The sequence below is a fragment of the Procambarus clarkii genome, chromosome 54 (assembly GCF_040958095.1).
Source record: "Procambarus clarkii isolate CNS0578487 chromosome 54, FALCON_Pclarkii_2.0, whole genome shotgun sequence".
In the NCBI taxonomy this organism is placed as follows: Eukaryota; Metazoa; Arthropoda; class Malacostraca; order Decapoda; family Cambaridae; genus Procambarus; species Procambarus clarkii.
Genome location: NC_091203.1, coordinates 27,455,080 through 27,474,889, shown reverse-complemented (window position 1 = coordinate 27,474,889; position 19,810 = coordinate 27,455,080). Strand labels below are relative to the sequence as shown.

The following is a 19,810-nucleotide window of genomic DNA, read 5'->3' as shown; positions in this document are numbered from 1 at the left end:
AGGTACCTATTTACTGCTAGGTAACAGAGACATCAAGGTGAAAGAATCTTTGCCCATTTATTTCCGCCTGGTCCGGGAATCGAACGCGGGCCACAGAATTACGAGTCCTGCGCGCTGTCGGAACCTCAGCACTACGAACCCGAAGCGCTGTTCACTCAGCTGTCAGGCGCCCTAGGTGAAAGGGATGATAAAGGGGAACATTCACAGCTAGCAGCTCCTGGGGTCAGATTCACGAAGCAGTTACGCAAGCACTTACGAACCTGTACACCTTTTCTCAATCTTTGGCGGCTTTGTTTACAATTATTAAACAGTTAATGAGCTCCAAAGCACCAGGAGACTGTTTATAACAATGAAAACAGTTTATTGGGAAGTTTTCATGCTTGTAAACTGTTTAATAAATGTAACCAAAGCCGTCAAAGATTGAGGAAAGATGTACACGTTCGTAAGTGCTTGCGTATGTGCTTCGTGAATCTGGTCCCTGGACAAGGGGACCTCGCTGGAAGATGGACACACGGAATTGAGTCTAAGAGTTGTAAAGACGGTCTTGTTCCCTGTACCTGTGGCCCAACCACTTGGGCTGGACGGTAGAGTGACGGTCTCGCGTCATGCAGGTCGGTGTTCAATCCCCGACCGTCCACAAGTGGTTGGGCACCATTCCTTTCCACCCGTCCCATCCCAAAACCTTATCCTGACCCCCTCCCAGTGCTATATAGTCAGAAAAGCTTGGCTCTTTTTCCCTTACAATTCCCTCCTTCTATCTTGATCTTGAGGTTATCTTGATATGATTTCGGGGCTTTAGTGTCCCCGCGGCCCGGTCCTCGACAAGACCTCCACCCCGAGGAAGCAGCCCGTGACAGCTGACTAACACCCAGGTACCTATTTTACTGCTAGGTAACAGGGGGCATAGGGTGAAAGAAACTCTGCTCATTGTTTCTCGCCGGCGCCCGGGATAGAACCCAGGACCACAGGATTACAAGTCCAGTGTGCTGTCCGCTCGGCCGACCGGCTATGTACCGGTGTTCGGCAAATGGAACAGAACGAAAGAAAGGCTTCCCGAAGCCAACTGCATTCACAGCTTCAACCAGAAAAATAACATAACGTTGATATAGATAAATATCGCCCCAGGAATAAATGCCAAATAGGCAGGAAACAGATCTCACTTCCCCCATACTCCTGCATGTACAAATAGACCAAAAAAACGCCCATGTGCTGGGAGCCAAGAGCTATAGTTCGATCCTACACACGCACGCGAGACCACGTGTGCAAGATGCAGCCGGTAGCGCTGATGCAACAAGCCGGGGGACGTTGCTTTAGGCTGAGTCGATATTGAAGGTTCAGAGGCGGGAAAGTCTCCCGCCCGCCAGGCGGTGTTGCGCGCGCACGGAAGTTGAGTTCCGCAACACCGCCCGGATAGCCAGGATGATGCAACACCGCCCGGATAGCCAGGATGATGCAACACCGCCCGGATAGCCAGGATGATGCAACACCACGCAACCACGCCCGGATAGATAGGATGATACAACACCGCCCGGATAGATAGGATGCAACACCGCCCGGATATATAGGATGATGCAACACCGCCCGGATAGATAGGATGATGCAACACTGCCCGGATAGATAGGATGATGCAACACCACGCAACCACGCCCGGATAGATAGGATGATGCAACACCGCCCGGATAGATAGGATGATGCAACACCGCCCGGATAGATAGGATGATGCAACACCGCCCGGATAGATAGGATGATGCAACACCACACAACACCGCCCGGATAGATAGGATGATACAACACCGCCCGGATAGATAGGATGATGCAACACCGCCCGGATAGATAGGATGATGCAACACCGCCCGGATAGATAGGATGATGCAACACCGCCCGGATAGATAGGATGATGCAACACCGCCCGGATAGATAGGATGATGCAACACCGCCCGGATAGATAGGATGATGCAACACCACACAACACCGCCCGGATAGATAGGATGATGCAACACCGCCCGGATAGATAGGATGATACAACACCGCCCGGATAGATAGGATGATGCAACACCGCCCGGATAGATAGGATGATGCAACACCGCCCGGATAGATAGGATGATGCAACACCGCCCGGATAGATAGGATGATGCAACACCACACAACACCGCCCGGATAGATAGGATGATGCAACACCGCCCGGATAGATAGGATGATGCAAAACCGCCCGGATAGATAGGATGATGCAACACCACACAACACCGCCCGGATAGATAGGATGATGCAAAACCGCCCGGATAGATAGGATGATGCAACACCACACAACACCGCCCGGATAGATAGGATGATGCAACACCACACAACACCGCCCGGATAGATAGGATGATGCAACACCGCCCGGATAGATAGGATGATACAACACCGCCCGGATAGGATGATGCAACACCGCCCGGATAGATAGGATGATACAACACCGCCCGGATAGATAGGATGATGCAACACCGCCCGGATAGATAGGATGATGCAACACCGCCCGGATAGATAGGATGATGCAACACCGCCCGGATAGATAGGATGATGCAACACCGCCCGGATAGATAGGATGATGCAACACCGCCCGGATAGATAGGATGATGCAACACCGCCCGGATAGATAGGATGATGCAACACCGCCCGGATAGATAGGATGATGCAACACCACACAACACCGCCCGGATAGATACGATGATGCAACACCGCCCGGATAGATAGGATGATGCAACCACGCCCGGATAGATAGGATGATGCAACACTGCCCGGATAGATAGGATGATACAACACCGCCCGGATAGATAGGATGATGCAACACCACGCAACACCGCCCGGATAGATAGGATGATGCAACACTCCACAATACCGCCCGGATAGATAGGATGATACAACACCGCCAGGATAGATAGGATGATGCAACACCGCCCGGATAGATAGGATGATGCAACACCGCCCGGATAGATAGGATGATGCAACACCGCCCGGATAGATAGGATGATGCAACACCGCCCGGATAGATAGGATGATGCAACACCGCCCGGATAGGATGATGCAACACCGCCCGGATAGATAGGATGATGCAACACCACACAACACCGCCCGGATAGATAGGATGATGCAACACCACACAACACCGCCCGGATAGATAGGATGATGCAACACCACGCAACACCGCCCGGATAGATAGGATGATGCAACACCGCCAGGATAGATAGGATGATGCAACACCGCCAGGATAGATAAGATGATACAACACCGCCAGGATAGATAGGATGATGCAACACCGCCCGGATAGATAGGATGATGCAACACCACGCAACACCGCCCGGATAGATAGGATGATGCAACACTCCACAATACCGCCCGGATAGATAGGATGATGCAACACTCCACAACACCGCCCGGATAGATAGGATGATGCAACACCGCCAGGATAGATAGGATGATGCAACACCGCCCGGATAGATAGGATGACGCAACACCCCACAACACCGCCCGGATAGATAGGATGACGCAACACCGCCCGGATAGATAGGATGACGCAACACCGCCCGGATAGATAGGATGACGCAACACCGCCCGGATAGATAGGATGACGCAACACCGCCCGGATAGATAGGATGACGCAACACCGCCCGGATAGATAGGATGACGCAACACCGCCCGGATAGATAGGATGACGCAACACCCCACAACACCGCCCGGATAGATAGGATGACACAACACCGCCCGGATAGATAGGATGACGCAACACCCCACAACACTGCCAGGATAGATAGGATGACGCAACACCCCACACAGCAAATTGTCCACTATGTTATCATTTGGAGAAAAGCGACAGTAAAAATCATGCCAGACGATGTTATCTATCCATAACATACGCTTTTTGAACGGTCTATCGATAAGATATTTCTATTATGGTTGCATACATAAATATGAACATCTGAGATAACAAGCAAACACCTGTCATGTCTAGCAAACACCTAACATGAGAAGGAACAACCCGTTCTCGCACTTTCTTACAGTCAATATTGACTTATTAAATACGTGCATATGTGACATACTAAACATACTAGTTTACCTTGAAAAGCTTCATAGAAAACACCGATCTTACCTAACCTTCTTAGTTAGGTAAGACAATAATAATAATTGTGTTTAATAAGTCAATATTGACTATACGAAAGTGCGAGAACGGGTTGGAAGGAAACACTAAAAACATCCCCATGAAACTCTGGCTGAGATGTTGGCATCATTAAATTGTCTTCCACGAAAGGTAAATGACCAGTCAGTGTGCTCCAGACATGAATTTTGCCCACCCCATCCCAAGCTATCTATATATATATATATATATATATATATATATATATATATATATATATATATATATATATATATATATATATATATATATATATATATATGACAGTGTCAGACCACGGAGGAAGAACTGAAACGGGAATTTCCTTAAGTACTTTCGTATTTAATAATACATCTTCAGAAGGGTAATACATCTTCACCCCTTCTGAAGATGTATTATTAAGTACGAAAGTACTTAAGGAAATTCCTGTTTCAATTATTCCTTCGTGGTCTGACACTGTAACGTACCGAATCATAGAAAACGTGGATATATGTGAGCTTCTACTTTCCATAGTACTTTAATGTACAAAAATGAGACGCAGTAGACTAAAGAGCATGTTGCCGGCTTCAACTTGAAGGGCAGAGAACACTGCAGACGATTTGGACTAGTCACCCCACCAGCGGTCACTGGCAAGGCCTGGCCCCGAGCAGGGTTGCCAGATCAGAATTGCTAAAAGTAGCGAGTTTTGAAATTGAAATTGAAATAAGTTTATTGAGGTAAAATACACACAAAGGGATGAGGTAGCTCAAGCTATTCTCACCCCGTTCAGTACAACGTGTTAATACATACATAGACACACATCACAAACAATAAACATATTAGTAGCGAGTTGATGGTCTAAAAGTAGCGAATTTGTAGTTAATGTAGCCTAATATTTGATTTAGCGATTGACTTTTTTCAGAGTAATATATTTTAATACATAGATACACACTACGTGATTTAATGGTTGTATTAATATTATTACTGCATGTATAATAACAATTGTGATAATAGGATAACTTAGCAATATTTGCTGTATGAAGCATAATGGATGTAGAGTCCTTCAATGTCATCACATATAAAGATTATTAAAGATCTTCGTCTGCATCGACAACCTCATTCTTGTGTAGTGAAGACTTATATCTTATCTCTGACATGGGTGGTTTAAATGATGAGCAACAAGTGTGTTCACCGGGAGCCGGTCGGCCGAGCGGACAGCACGCTGGACCTGTGATCTTGTGGTCCTGGGTTCGATCCCAGGCGCCGGCGAGAAACAATGGGCAGTTTCTTTCACCCTGTTACCTAGCAGTAAAATAGGTACCTGGAAGTTAGTCAGCTGTCACGGGCTGCTTCCTGGGTGTAGAGGCCTGGTCGAGGACCGGGCCGCGGGGACACTAAAGCCCAGAAATCATCTCAAGATAACCTTTTTTTAACAAGATTTTTCCTCTTTTTGAGTTTCAGCATTGCTAGGAATACGAAGAAAATGTTTGCAAATTTATACTAAAAAATTTTGGCATCTTTCTTGGACATTTTGAAGCTTTTCCTGGTTTATATAATTTTTGTGTTGAAAAATCCTAACAAAAGTCGACTTTCTCCAGCGGTTGATAAATAAAAGTAAAATCCAAATTAACTTTTAAGCTTTGCCTGATCAGGATTCAAGATTCTTCCGGGTATTCCAAGAGTGAAGTTTTCTAAGACAAGGCTACGCTGATCTGCTTCATATTTTTTATAGTCATCCTTTCAAAATCATTTACAATGGGTTTGAGGAATGTGAAATATAGCTTATTGGCAGCATCAAACTGAAAATAGTTGCCTTACAACATACCACAAGGAGAAGAAACGATTTGTTAATGAGTTATTCAAGTATCCCACTGATCTAACAGCCGCCCTAGACTATTGTGCCTTGCCAATCATCGTGTTCCTGACAAAGGTATCAACTATAAGGGATCTTTCACCATCATTTATAAGTCTGTAAATCTCTAGATAAAATTATCCCCTGAATGAAGATCTCTGGAACCAACTGTAGCTCTCTTGTCACGAAGTCGATGCTGAAAGGTAATTCGTCAGATGCATGAGAACAGACCAAATGCAAGGAATGATCCACTCTCCCCCACGGGAGACATCTCCCGTCACGCAGGGTGCAGTCGCACCTCCACAGATCTCCAGTATCAGCTCTTGATACTGGTAATGGCACAAAAGGGCCACCACTTACGGGCTATTCATGCCCGTGCCACTTCTTGGGTGGCTAAATCTTTATCAATCAATCCCCACTCTCCTCCACTCTCCCCCACACTCCCCCACTCACATACATTTGATAAGAAACAAATAAGGGATAACTTGATCACAGTGTAAAGTGAGAGACGAGGTCTACACAGAGTTGATGTCCCGTCTGTGCAAGACGCCGCTTCAGATCAACTCCAATATAGCTAAAATTATCTTTGAGGTGTTGATACAAGGTTTCAAAGGTGACTGAAACTATTCACAACTAATAGTTGTGACTGAAACTATTCTCATAAACTTAGGTAAAATCCTACTCTGTTTAGCTTTATAATATCGAACACACACACAAAAAAACTATTTTTTTAGGGCTTAGATTGCTTGCATAGATATTACCCGGGATGAAGTATTAATGACAATTAAGGTTGGGAGTACACACAGAAATCACAGGAGCGTGATACATCAAATGAACAAATCCACAAGGGCCTCAAATCCCTCATCACGGCCTTTGCGGATTTGTTCAGGGTTGGGAAGTCTATCGTCCCACGGGAGGATTACCTTGCGGTTACTTTTTCTTTCTACGGTTCCTAGGATCAACGTCCCCAGGGCTCTGTCTCTGACCAGGCCTCATGCGGTTGGTGGTCTGGTCAAGCAGGCTGTTGGACGCGGCTGTGATTTACCTACATGACATTATATACATAAATAAGAACATAAGAACATAAGAACAAAGGTAACTGCAGAAGGCCTATTGGCCCATACGAGGCAGCTCCTATTCTATAACCACCCAATCCCACTCATATACTTGTCCAACCCGTGCTTGAAACAATCGAGGGACCCCACCTCCACAATGTTACGCGGCAATTGGTTCCACAAATCAACAACCCTGTTACTGAACCAGTATTTACCCAAGTCTTTCCTAAATCTAAACTTATCCAATTTATACCCATTGTTTCGTGTTCTGTCCTGTGTTGATACTTTTAATACCCTATTAATATCCCCCCGGTTATGTCCATTCATCCACTTGTAAACCTCTATCATGTCACCCCTAACTCTTCGCCTTTCCAGTGAATGCAACTTAAGCTTTGTTAATCTTTCTTCATATGAAAGATTTCTAATTTGGGGAATTAACTTAGTCATCCTACGCTGGACACGTTCAAGTGAATTTATATCCATTCTATAATATGGCGACCAAAACTGAACTGCATAATCTAAATGGGGCCTAACTAGAGCAAGATATAGCTTGAGAACCACACCAGGTGTCTTGTTACTAACGCTGCGATTAATAAATCCAAGTGTCCGATTTGCCTTATTACGAACATTTATGCATTGATCCTTTTGTTTTAAATTCTTACTAATCATAACTCCCAGATCCCTTTCGCAATCCGACTTCGCAATCACAACACCATCTAGCTCGTATCTTGTAACTCTATCATCATTACCTAACCTCAGAACTTTACATTTATCAGCATTAAACTGCATCTGCCAATCCTTTGACCATTTCAAAACCCTATCTAGATCAACTTGAAGTGATAGTGAGTCCTCCTCCGAATTAATTTCCCTACCGATTTTCGTATCATCGGCAAATTTGCAAATGTTGCTACTCAAACCTGAATCTAAATCATTTATATATATTATAAACAACAGAGGTCCCAGGACAGAGCCTTGAGGCACTCCACTTACAACATTTTCCCACTCTGACTTGATTCCATTTATACTAACTCTCTGTTTCCTTTGGTATAGCCATGCCCTAATCCAGCTTAATATAGCACCCCCAATACCATGAGACTCTATCTTTTTAATCAGTCTTTCATGTGGCACTGTATCAAAAGCTTTGCTAAAGTCAAGGTATACAACATCGCAATCCTTACCACTATCAACTGCCTCAACAATGCTAGAATAAAAAGATAACAAATTTGTTAAACATGAACGGCCATTTATAAAACCATGTTGCGACTCAATTATTAATTTATGTTTTTCAAGTCACTGGCTTAATATTAATAGCCCAAATTACTCCAAAAAGTAGCACGTAGCTAGCTTACAAATTTAGGAGCGCTGTGTTCTCAAAAGTAGCGCAATTCGCTACTTTTAGCCCAGTCTGGCAACACTGGCCGCAAGGGTCGCCTGGGTCCCTCCACCCTTCTCCCCCTCTTAAATTATAACGCAGAGCCTTCACCCATAATTCGTAGACCTCACTCGGGGTACCCAAAGACGGCGCTCCGTCACTGATTCTTTCCTCCGAGATCACAGCAAGTAAAGGAAAATCAATTTACTTTTAAATCCTTTAACGTTGTTTCAAGTGAATATCCCTACGCAAAGTAAGCCACAATAACCTGGCTGAACATGTACAGTCTAGTCTGACCCCACATATGAGCTCTAAGACAGCGACGTTTCGGACCGTCCTGTGGCAGGATTAATCAAGGATTAATCCTGTCTCCTTAATCAAGGATTAATCCTGTCTCCTTAATCAAGGATTAATCCTGTCTCCTTAATCAAGGATTAATCCTGTCTCCTTAATCAAGGATTAATCCTGTCTCCTTAATCAAGGATTAATCCTGTCTCCTTAATCAAGGATTAATCCTGTCTCCTTAATCAAGGATTAATCCTGTCTCCTTAATCAAGGATTAATCCTGTCTCCTTAATCAAGGATTAATCCTGTCTCCTTAATCAAGGATTAATCCTGTCTCCTTAATCAAGGATTAATCCTGTCTCCTTAATCAAGGATTAATCCTGGCACAATTTACGTTAATTTACGTAACACCTTACGAAAGCTGTACATCATTAATTATTCATGGCTGCAGTGTTTACATTTATTACACATTTTGCGAGCTTGAACATTTACATTCCAAGGTTGTTATGGCTATAAACAACTTCTGAGTGCTTCGGAGCTCAGTTGAATATAAACAAAGTCGCCATGACTGAGGAAAGATGCAAGGGTTTCGTAAATGGTTGAATAAATGCTTGGCGAACCCTAGTCAAGAACGGTCCGAAACGTCCTTCCACGTGTGTTGGTTGATTTATATTTTTGCCACCAGATGCGGCCAGTCTACTATGCACCCATACTCATCCTGTGAGCGGTAGCGCAAAAAGGATTATACAGGGGCACAAAAACCAGACCTCAGTGGAAATGTTTACATTAATTCAGATACAAGGGGCAAGCCACCCATAATATATTATGGGCGAGCTACTTATAAACAATACGGGAGACATCTCCCGTCACGCAGGGTGTAGTCGCACCTCCTCAGATCTCCAGTATTAGCTAATGATACTGGTAATGGCTCAAAAGGGCCACCACTTACGGGCTATTCATGCCTGTGCCACCTTTTGGGTGGCTTAATCTTCATCAATCATCAATTATAAACAATACATGGGACTACTTAACTTCATCGTGTCCCTTCACAAGTAGCCAGCCCCCGTATACGATATCAACTTTCAGATAGCGCAAAGTCGGTATGGCTACCTCGCACATGGGAGGGATACGAGGACCAGACACGATGTGATCTCAGACAAGGCACGAGAGAAGGAATGGTATTGACCCTGCTAGGTGCCAGGGTCAATACGTTGTGTGTCACCGACTCGATAAAGCATAGGAGTGGAACGTCAGCTTCAATAGTCGTTCTATCGTGTTTGTGTTTCACAGAAGGTTAAGTCTGAAAAGCTTGGAGGGACCAAGTGCCGTATTTATTAAATTCAATTTCGAAAGAAATTTACATCTTATTAGGAAAAATAAACACAAGAAAAAATGCAATTAAACAAGAAATAAGAAGAAACACAAGAAATTATTAGGAAAAATAAACACCAGAAAAAATGCCGTGGTTTATATATATATAGTGTCAGACCACGGAGGAAAATTGAAACAAGAATTTCCTTAAGTACTTTCGTATATTAATACATCTTCAGAAGGAGTGAAGACTCCTTCTGAAGATGTATTAATATACGAAAGTACTTAAGGAAATTCTTGTTTCAATTTTCCTCCGTGGTCTGACACTGTCACATATTTAATCACGTGTTTATTTTCGTGATATACACACACACACACACACATATATATATATATATATATATATATATATATATATGTATATATATATATATATATATATATATGTATATATATATATATATATATATATATATATATATATATATATATATATATGTATATATATATATATATATATATGTATATATATATATATATATATATATATATATATATATATATATATATATATATATATATATATATATATATATATATGTATATATATATATATATATATATATATATATATATATATATATATATATATATATATATATATATATATATATATATACGCACTTTGCAAACTCTATAGCCATAGCAAAGCTCCTGTGATTTTTTAAACCGAGGTCAAAATAAAGAAAAAGGCACGTTTACTCGAGTTATTTGAGGCGATTGGACGAAAAATACAAACGAGATTAGCGCGCGAAAAAAATAATACGAACTGAATAGCGCGCGAAAAAAATAATACGAACTGTATACCCCGCGAAAAAAATACGAACTGTATACCCCGCGAAAAAAATACGAACTGTATACCCCGCGAAAAAAATACTAACTGTATAGCGCGCGAAAAAAATACGAACTGTTTAGCGCGCGAAAAAAATACAAATTGAATAGCGCGCGAAAAGCGTGACAGTCGGAGTTGCGTCATCTGGGCTGTGGAGGTTAAACGCTCGCAGCAGACATGACCAAATATACACAAGTCTCGCCCCTCGAGATCATTATAGACTCAAGGTGGTTTCACCCCAGAGATATTATTCACACCCCCGTATATAACTACGCTGTGATATAATTGCATTAATACGATTATATAGCCTCGGCTCGTATCGGTACCGCTAGACTGCTCGAATGTAGCGGTAAATGTCGAGTGAAGCTGTTTGGAGAGCACGTGCTACTGCTGCCAGCCGTCCTAAAAATATTGATTGTCCCATTTATAACGCTAACGGCACTTGGAGGTTAATATAAACGACAAGAAATGACCGTCTCACCTACCTTTAAAATGAAACGTAGAGGGAGGAAGAATATGGTGGGTATAGTACACAAATCAATGCACAGTCAAGACTAGAACTGCGGGAGCGGTGCGACGTGCCACCTCAGCGTCAGACTGTCGTCTGCTAGACTCGCGGCTCCTCGCTACACTACACCTCTCGCCCGCACAGTTGCCAGCTACACCCACACATTACACCTCGCCAAGAAGATATCCAAACTATAATTCCAAGATATCCAAATCTATCATTCCTTCGTCATTCTACAACACGATTCATACTTTTAATCATACGCTGATTGATAACCACTTGTTGGTAAATTGTCTTCAAGTTTGTGGGTGTTTTTCTTACTTTCATATTTAAGAAACTAATATTATTTTAAGGGTAAGAGTGCATGGTTGCAATTGACAGCTGTGGTGTGCACTGGTCCGCGTGGCTCTCTGCATGCAGCTGAGGTCTCGTTAATGTATAACACTACAGGAGTATATATATATATATATATATATATATATATATATATATATATATATATATATATATATATATATATATATATATATATATATATATATTAAATCGGCTTCTGTCCCGAATTTCAGCCAGCTTGATTGTCTACATGGTATTAAACCTTATTTTTCATATGAAAATTATTATTTAGCGAAGATTTACTGTTGAGTCAACGCCAAAGGTTCAACGGTGACAACATTGAATGTTTCTAGAGCATCTTGGGCCCACTGAGAGAGAGAGAGAGAGAGAGAGAGAGAGAGAACAGGAAGGTGGGATGAAGGGAGAGAAAATGGGAGAGAGAGAAAATGGATGGGAGAGAGGCAGGGGAAACGGCTGCAACTCTGGAGGTTGATGTGCACTCCAAAATATGCTTCTACAAAACATTGAACACGCTACTAATACTCTGATTAGGCATCTTAGCTTCGGTTTACGGGCTATTCATGCCCGTGCCACCTCCTGGGTGGCTTAATCTTCATCATCATCTTAGCTTCACGGGAGACATCTCCAGTCACGCAGGGTGCAGTCGCACCTCCACAGATCTCCAGTATCATCTATTGATACTGGTAATGGCTCAAAAGGGCCACCACTTACGAGCTATTCATGCCCGTGCCACTTTTTGAGTGGCTTAATCTTCATTAATCAATCAATCTTAGCTTCATTTGCAAGGAGGAGGAGGAGGAACTGATCAACACCACTCACGACACCAAGATACCATTCTGAATCACCAGGACATCGTAAAGGCACGCCACTCATCGGAAATAACGCCGAAAAAATACACGCTCCTCATGAACATATTTTCAATGCAATATATTCTTGAAAGACATCATACTTTTGTAACATTAGGACATAAGGATCGCATACACGCTCTCTCACACAGTCACAGCCCCGCTCCTGTGCCAGGTAAGTCCACTACGGGCTCACCATAGCCCGTGCTACTTGCCCCGCTCCTGTGCCAGTTAAGTCCATTACGGGCTCACCATAGCCCGTGCTACTTGCCCCGCTCCTGTGCCAGGTAAGTCCACTACGGGCTCACCATAGCCCGTGCTACCTGCCCCGCTCCTGTGCCAGGTAAGTCCACTACGGGCTCACCATAGCCCGTGCTACTTGCCCCGCTCCTGTGCCAGGTAAGTCCACTACGGGCTCACCATAGCCCGTGCTACTTGCCCCGCTCCTGTGCCAGGTAAGTCCACTACGGGCTCACCATAGCCCGTGCTATGTGGAACATTTTGTTCCGAGTAGCTGAATCTATAACAACAACAACAATGCTATCTCATTATACTTTAATATACTATTCCTTACACACCTTTTAAAGCGAGAGGAAATGTATATGTTTATCTCTCAGAATGTTTGGTAATATGTTTATTGTTTGTGATGTGTGTCTATGTATGTATTAACACGATGTACTGAACGGGGTGAGAATAGCTTGAGCTGCCTCATCCCTTTGTGTGTATTTTACCTCAATAAACTTATTTCAATTTCAATTTTAAAGTGAGAGGATTAATTCGTTAGCTCGCCAGCTTCTCGTTAATCTAATCGCCGAAGCTGCATTTATATCTGAAATTCTATCCCCCAATACTCTTTAAATTCAATTTCATTCTCATTATCTCAATCTTAGCGTTTTGCGGGCGTCATAAGATTATTTTCGTGACTCATGGATAATGAAGATACCTGGTTGATACCTGGTTGATGGGGTTCTGGGAGTTCTTCTACTCCCCAAGCCCGGCCCGAGGCCAGGCTTGACTTGTGAGAGTTTGGTCCACCAGGCTGTTGCTTGGAGCGGCCCGCAGGCCCACATATACCTGGTTGATGGGGTTCTGGGAGTTCTTCTACTCCCCAAGCCCGGCCCGAGGCCAGGCTTGACTTGTGAGAGTTTGGTCCACCAGGCTGTTGCTTGGAGCGGCCCGCAGGCCCACATATACCTGGTTGATGGGGTTCTGGGAGTTCTTCTACTCCCCAAGCCCGGCCCGAGGCCAGGCTTGACTTGTGAGAGTTTGGTCCACCAGGCTGTTGCTTGGAGCGGCCCGCAGGCCCACATATACCTGGTTGATGGGGTTCTGGGAGTTCTTCTACTCCCCAAGCCCGGCCCGAGGCCAGGCTTGACTTGTGAGAGTTTGGTCCACCAGGCTGTTGCTTGGAGCGGCCCGCAGGTCCACATATACCTGCTTGATGGGGTTCTGGGAGTTCTTCTACTCCCCAAGCCCGGCCCGAGGCCAGGCTTGACTTGTGAGAGTTTGGTCCACCAGGCTGTTGCTTGGAGCGGCCCGCAGGCCCACATATACCTGGTTGATGGGGTTCTGGGAGTTCTTCTACTCCCCAAGCCCGGCCCGAGGCCAGGCTTGACTTGTGAGAGTTTGGTCCACCAGGCTGTTGCTTGGAGCGGCCCGCAGGCCCACATATACCTGGTTGATGGGGTTCTGGGAGTTCTTCTACTGCCCAAGCCCGGCCCGAGGCCAGGCTCGACTTGTGAGAGTTTGGTCCACCAGGCTGTTGCTTGGAGCGGCCCGCAGGCCCACATACCCACCACAGCCCGGTTAGTCCGGCACTCCTTGGAGGAATAAATCTAGTTTCCTCTTAAAAATGTCCACGGTTGTTCCGGCAATATTTCTTATGCTTGCTGGGAGGACGTTGAACAACCGCGGACCTCTGATGTTTATACAGTGTTCTCTGATTGTGCCTATGGCACCTCTGCTCTTCATTGGTTCTATTCTACATTTTCTTCCATGTCGTTCACTCCAGTACGTTGTTATTTTACTGTGTAGATTTGGTACTTGGCCCTCATTTTTACCGTACCTGAGTACCTGGAATTTATCACTGTTAAACATCATGTTATTTTCTGATGCCCAGTCGAAAACTTTATTAATATCTGCTTGAAGTTTTTCAATGTCCTGAGCCGAGGTAATTTTCATACTGATTTTTGTGTCATCTGCAAAGGATGATACGAAGCTGTGACTTGTATTTTTGTCTATATCTGATATGAGAATAAGGAAAAGCAGCGGTGCAAGGACTGTACCCTGAGGTACAGAGCTTTTCACTGCACTTGGACTAGATTTTATATGGTTGACAGTTACTCGCTGAGTCCTGTTTGACAGAAAACTGAGTATCCAGCGTCCTACTTTACCGGTTATTCCCATTGACTTCATTTTGTGTGCTATCACGCCATGGTCACATTTATCGAAGGCCTTTGCGAAGTCCGTGTATATCACATCAGCATTCTGTTTCTCTTCTAATGCCTCAGTGACTTTGTCGTAGTGCTCAAGTAGCTGTGAGAGGCACGATCTTCCCGCTCGAAATCCATGTTGGCCTGGGTTGTGAAGGTCATTGGTCTCCATGAAATTGGTGACCTGACTCCTAATCACTCTCTCAAATACTTTTATGATGTGCGATGTTAGTGCAACTGGTCTATAATTTTTTGCCAATGCTTTGCTCCCTCCCTTGTGTAGAGGGGCTATGTCTGCTACTTTAAGTGCATCTGGTATCTCCCCCGTGTCCAAGCTCTTCCTCCACACTATACTGAGTGCCTGTGCTACCGGCACTTTGCATTTCTTTATAAATATTGAATTCCATGAGTCTGGACCTGGGGCCGAGTGCATGGGCATGTTTTCAATTTCTTTTTCAAAATTTAGTGCGCTCGTGTTTATATCAGTTATATTTACAGGGGTTTGAATATCCCGCATAAGAGATGAGTAGTATTTTTAATATATATTTTGTCTCAGTATTTACTAAAGTCAGTATTTACTATTGTCAGTGTCAAACACGTCTGCCTCCTTCCTTGTCAGTGTCATACATAAACTCCTTCCTTGTCAGTGTCATACATAAACTCCTTCCTTGTCAGTGTCATACATAAACTCCTTTCTTGTCAGTGTCATACATAAGTTCCTCCTTCCTTGTCAGTGTCATACACGTCTTCCTCCTTCCTAATCAGTGTCATACATAAACTCCTTCTTCGTTGTCAGTATTAAACACATGGTATAATGTTTCGTACCAATTATAAGCCTCGACAAGACAGGTCATCACCCTAGTGGGTACAATACCCAAGAACAACGTCAATTAAACTTCAATTGACTTCAATTCAACGCCTTCAACGCTGAATGGCCGTTGATAACCTTGACTCAACGTCGACCCAACGCCACAACTGGATACTGCGTCCCATGGTTCCGTCCCCTGACTCTGGGGGATTAGAATTAGGGATTAGAATGGGGGATTATTAGATCTTAATAAAGATTAAACCAACCAAAAGGTGGCACGGGCATGAATAGCCCTAAATGCCCGAAATATATGGCCGAAATGCTATGGTTCTAGTGGCTTTAGGTATTGTATGTACTATCTCTATCTTTAAATGCGTCATTATGTATGTAGCTCAATGGATGTACCTTTACCTGAATAAAAGATCTAAATCTAAAAATCTAAATCTAAAGATCTAAATCTAAAAATCTAAATCTAAAGATCTAAATCTAAAGATCTAAATCTAAAAATCTAAATCTAAAAATCTAAATCTAAAAATCTAAATCTAAAAATCTAAATCTAAAAATCTAAATCTAAAAATCTAAATCTAAAGATCTAAATCTAAAGATCTAAATCTAAAGATCTAAATCTAAAGATCTAAATCTAAAGATCTAAATCTAAAAATCTAAATCTAAAAATCTAAATCTAAAAATCTAAATCTAAAAATCTAAATCTAAAAATCTAAATCTAAAAATCTAAATCTAAAGATCTAAATCTTAAGATCTAAATCTTAAGATCTAAATCTAAAGATCTAAATCTAAAGATCTAAATCTAAAGATCTAAATCTAAAGATCTAAATCTAAAAATCTAAATCTAAAAATCTAAATCTAAAAATCTAAATCTAAAAATCTAAATCTAAAAATCTAAATCTAAAAATCTAAATCTAAAAATCTAAATCAAAAAATCTAAAAATCTAAATCTAAAAATCTAAATCTAAAAATCTAAATCTAAAAATCTAAATCTAAAAATCTAAATCTAAAAATCTAAATCTAAAAATCTAAATCTAAAAATCTAAATCTAAAAATCTAAATCTAAAAATCTAAATCTAAAAATCTAAATCTAAAAATCTAAAGATCTAAATCTAAAGATCTAAATCTAAAAATCTAAATCTAAAAATCTAAATCAAAAAATCTAAATCTAAAAATCTAAATCTAAAAATCTAAATTTAAAAATCTAAATTTAAAAATCTAAATCTAAAAATCTAAATCTAAAAATCTAAATCTAAAAATCTAAATCTAAAGATCTAAATCTAAAGATCTAAATCTAAAGATCTAAATCTAAAGATCTAAATCTAAAGATCTAAATCTAAAAATCTAAATCTAAAAATCTAAATCTAAAAATCTAAATCTAAAAATCTAAATCTAAAAATCTAAATCTAAAGATCTAAATCTAAAGATCTAAATCTAAAGATCTAAATCTAAAGATCTAAATCTAAAGATCTAAATCTAAAAATCTAAATCTAAAAATCTAAATCTAAAAATCTAAATCTAAAATCTAAATCTAAAAATCTAAATCTAAAAATCTAAATCTAAATCTAAAAATCTAAATCAAAAAATCTAAATCTAAAAATCTAAATCTAAAAATCTAAATCTAAAAAATCTAAATCTAAAAATCTAAATCTAAAAATCTAAATCTAAAAATCTAAATCTAAAAATCTAAATCTAAAAATCTAAATCTAAAAATCTAAATCTAAAAATCTAAATAAAAAAATCTAAATCTAAAAATCTATATCTAAAAATCTAAATCTAAAAATCTAAATCTAAAAATCTAAATCTAAAAATCTAAATCTAAAAATCTAAATCTAAAAATCTGGGTGACACATCTGGTACAGACCAGGCGCTGGGTGACACATCTGGTGCAAACGAGGCGCTGGCTGACACATCTGGTGCAGACCAGGTGCTGGGTGACACATCTGGTGCAGACGAGGCGCTGGGTGACACAACTGGTGCAGACGAGGCGCTGGATGACACATCTGGTGCAGACGAGGCGCTGGGTGACACATCTGGTGCACACGAGGCGCTGGGTGACACATCTGGTGCAGACGAGGCGCTGGGTGACACAACTGGTGCAGACGAGGCGCTGGGTGACACAACTGGTGCAGACCAGGCGCTGGGTGACACATCTGGTGCAGACGAGGCACTGGGTGACACATCTGGTGCAGACGAGGCGCTGGGTGACACAACTGGTGCAGACCAGGCGCTGGGTGACACATCTGGTGCAGACGAGGCGCTGGGTGACACAACTGGTGCAGACCAGGCGCTGGGTGACACATCTGGTGCAGACGAGGCGCTGGGTGACACATCTGGTGCAGACGAGGCGCTGGGTGACACATCTGGTGCAGACGAGGCGCTGGGTGACACATCTGGTGCAGACGAGGCGCTGGGTGACACATCTGGAGCAGACGAGGCGCTGGATGACACATCTGGTGCAGACGAGGCGCTGGGTGACACATCTGGTGCAGACGAGGCGCTGGATGACACAACTGGTGCAGACGAGGCGCTGGGTGACACATCTGGTGCAGACGAGGCGCTGGATGACACAACTGGTGCAGACGAGGCGCTGGGTGACACATCTGGTGCAGACGAGGCGCTGGGTGACACAACTGGTGCAGACGAGGCGCTGGGTGACACATCTGGTGCAGACGAGGCGCTGGATGACATATCTGGTGCAGACGAGGCGCTGGATGACATATCTGGTGCAGACGAGGCGCTGGGTGACACATCTGGTGCAGACGAGGCGCTGGATGACATATCTGGTGCAGACGAGGCGCTGGATGACATATCTGGTGCAGACGAGGCGCTGGGTGACACATCTGGTGCAGACGAGGCGTTGGGTGACACATCTGGTGCAGACGAGGCGCTGGATGACACAACTGGTGCAGACGAGGCGCTGGGTGACACATCTGGTGCAGACGAGGCGCTGGATGACATATCTGGTGCAGACGAGGCGCTGGATGACATATCTGGTGCAGACGAGGCGCTGGGTGACACATCTGGTGCAGACGAGGCGTTGGGTGACACATCTGGTGCAGACGAGGCGCTGGATGACATATCTGGTGCAGACGAGGCGCTGGGTGACACATCTGGTGCAGACGAGGCGCTGGATGACATATCTGGTGCAGACGAGGCGCTGGATGACATATCTGGTGCAGACGAGGCGCTGGGTGACACATCTGGTGCAGACGAGGCGCTGGGTGACACATCTGGTGCAGACGAGGCGCTAGATGACACAACTGGTGCAGACGAGGCGCTGGGTGACACATCTGGTGCAGACGAGGCGCTGGATGACATATCTGGTGCAGACGAGGCGCTGGATGACATATCTGGTGCAGACGAGGCGCTGGATGACACATCATCACAGATACGACACCACAGGTAACGAAGCAACATGCCGAGCACATAGAGAATCGCTGAAGGAGGAAGTAACACCTAGCTTCACTCCTCGGGTCATCTCTATGTCCGTGTTTAGAGAGGAAGTGTCAATGGACGTGTGCAGGTCTCCTAAGTCTTTCCGAGGAAGGCGGTTCAAAGACTCAAGGGAGAAGACCTCAGGAATGGGAAGAACCGAGTACGAGGCGCAGGAACGAGACCTCAGGAATGGGAAGAACCGAGTACGAGGCGCAGGAACGAGACCTCAGGAATGGGAAGAACCGAGTACGAGGCGCAGGAACGAGACCTCAGGAATGGGAAGAACCGAGTACGAGGCGCAGGAACGAGACCGCGTGATGAACTTAGGGCAGTAGATCCATCCAGCAGTGTGTGTGTGTGTGTGTGTGAAACTGGAAGGAGTTGCCAAAGCTACGTTACGTGTCATAGATGTGGAATGCGCACGAAAAGTAGAAGAGTGAAGAACGCATCGCTGCTTTGCATGCGCAAGCAAGGCACGACACCCAACAGGCAAGCAATCGTTCATCGGCGGTGAAGCCGG

At 43.4% G+C, this 19,810-nt stretch overlaps 2 protein-coding genes across 2 annotated transcripts in view; one reads left to right on the top strand and one right to left on the bottom strand.

Annotated features, from left to right (window-relative positions):
• The window catches only part of gb (solute carrier family 7 member genderblind), a 78,757-nt gene extending 67,226 nt beyond the window's left edge, over window positions 1-11,531 (bottom strand). Inside the window, exon 1 of the mRNA XM_045763829.2 lies at window positions 11,382-11,531. The gene's annotated coding sequence lies outside the window, so the exon portion shown is untranslated. The remainder of the gene's footprint in view (window positions 1-11,381) is intronic.
• Window positions 1-19,261, top strand: part of LOC138352768 (aggrecan core protein-like) — a 30,739-nt gene extending 11,478 nt beyond the window's left edge. Inside the window, exon 2 of the mRNA XM_069305357.1 lies at window positions 17,715-19,261. Coding sequence (XP_069161458.1) covers window positions 17,715-19,261 — 1,547 coding nt within the window. The remainder of the gene's footprint in view (window positions 1-17,714) is intronic.
• The last annotated feature ends 549 nt before the right edge of the window (window positions 19,262-19,810 follow it).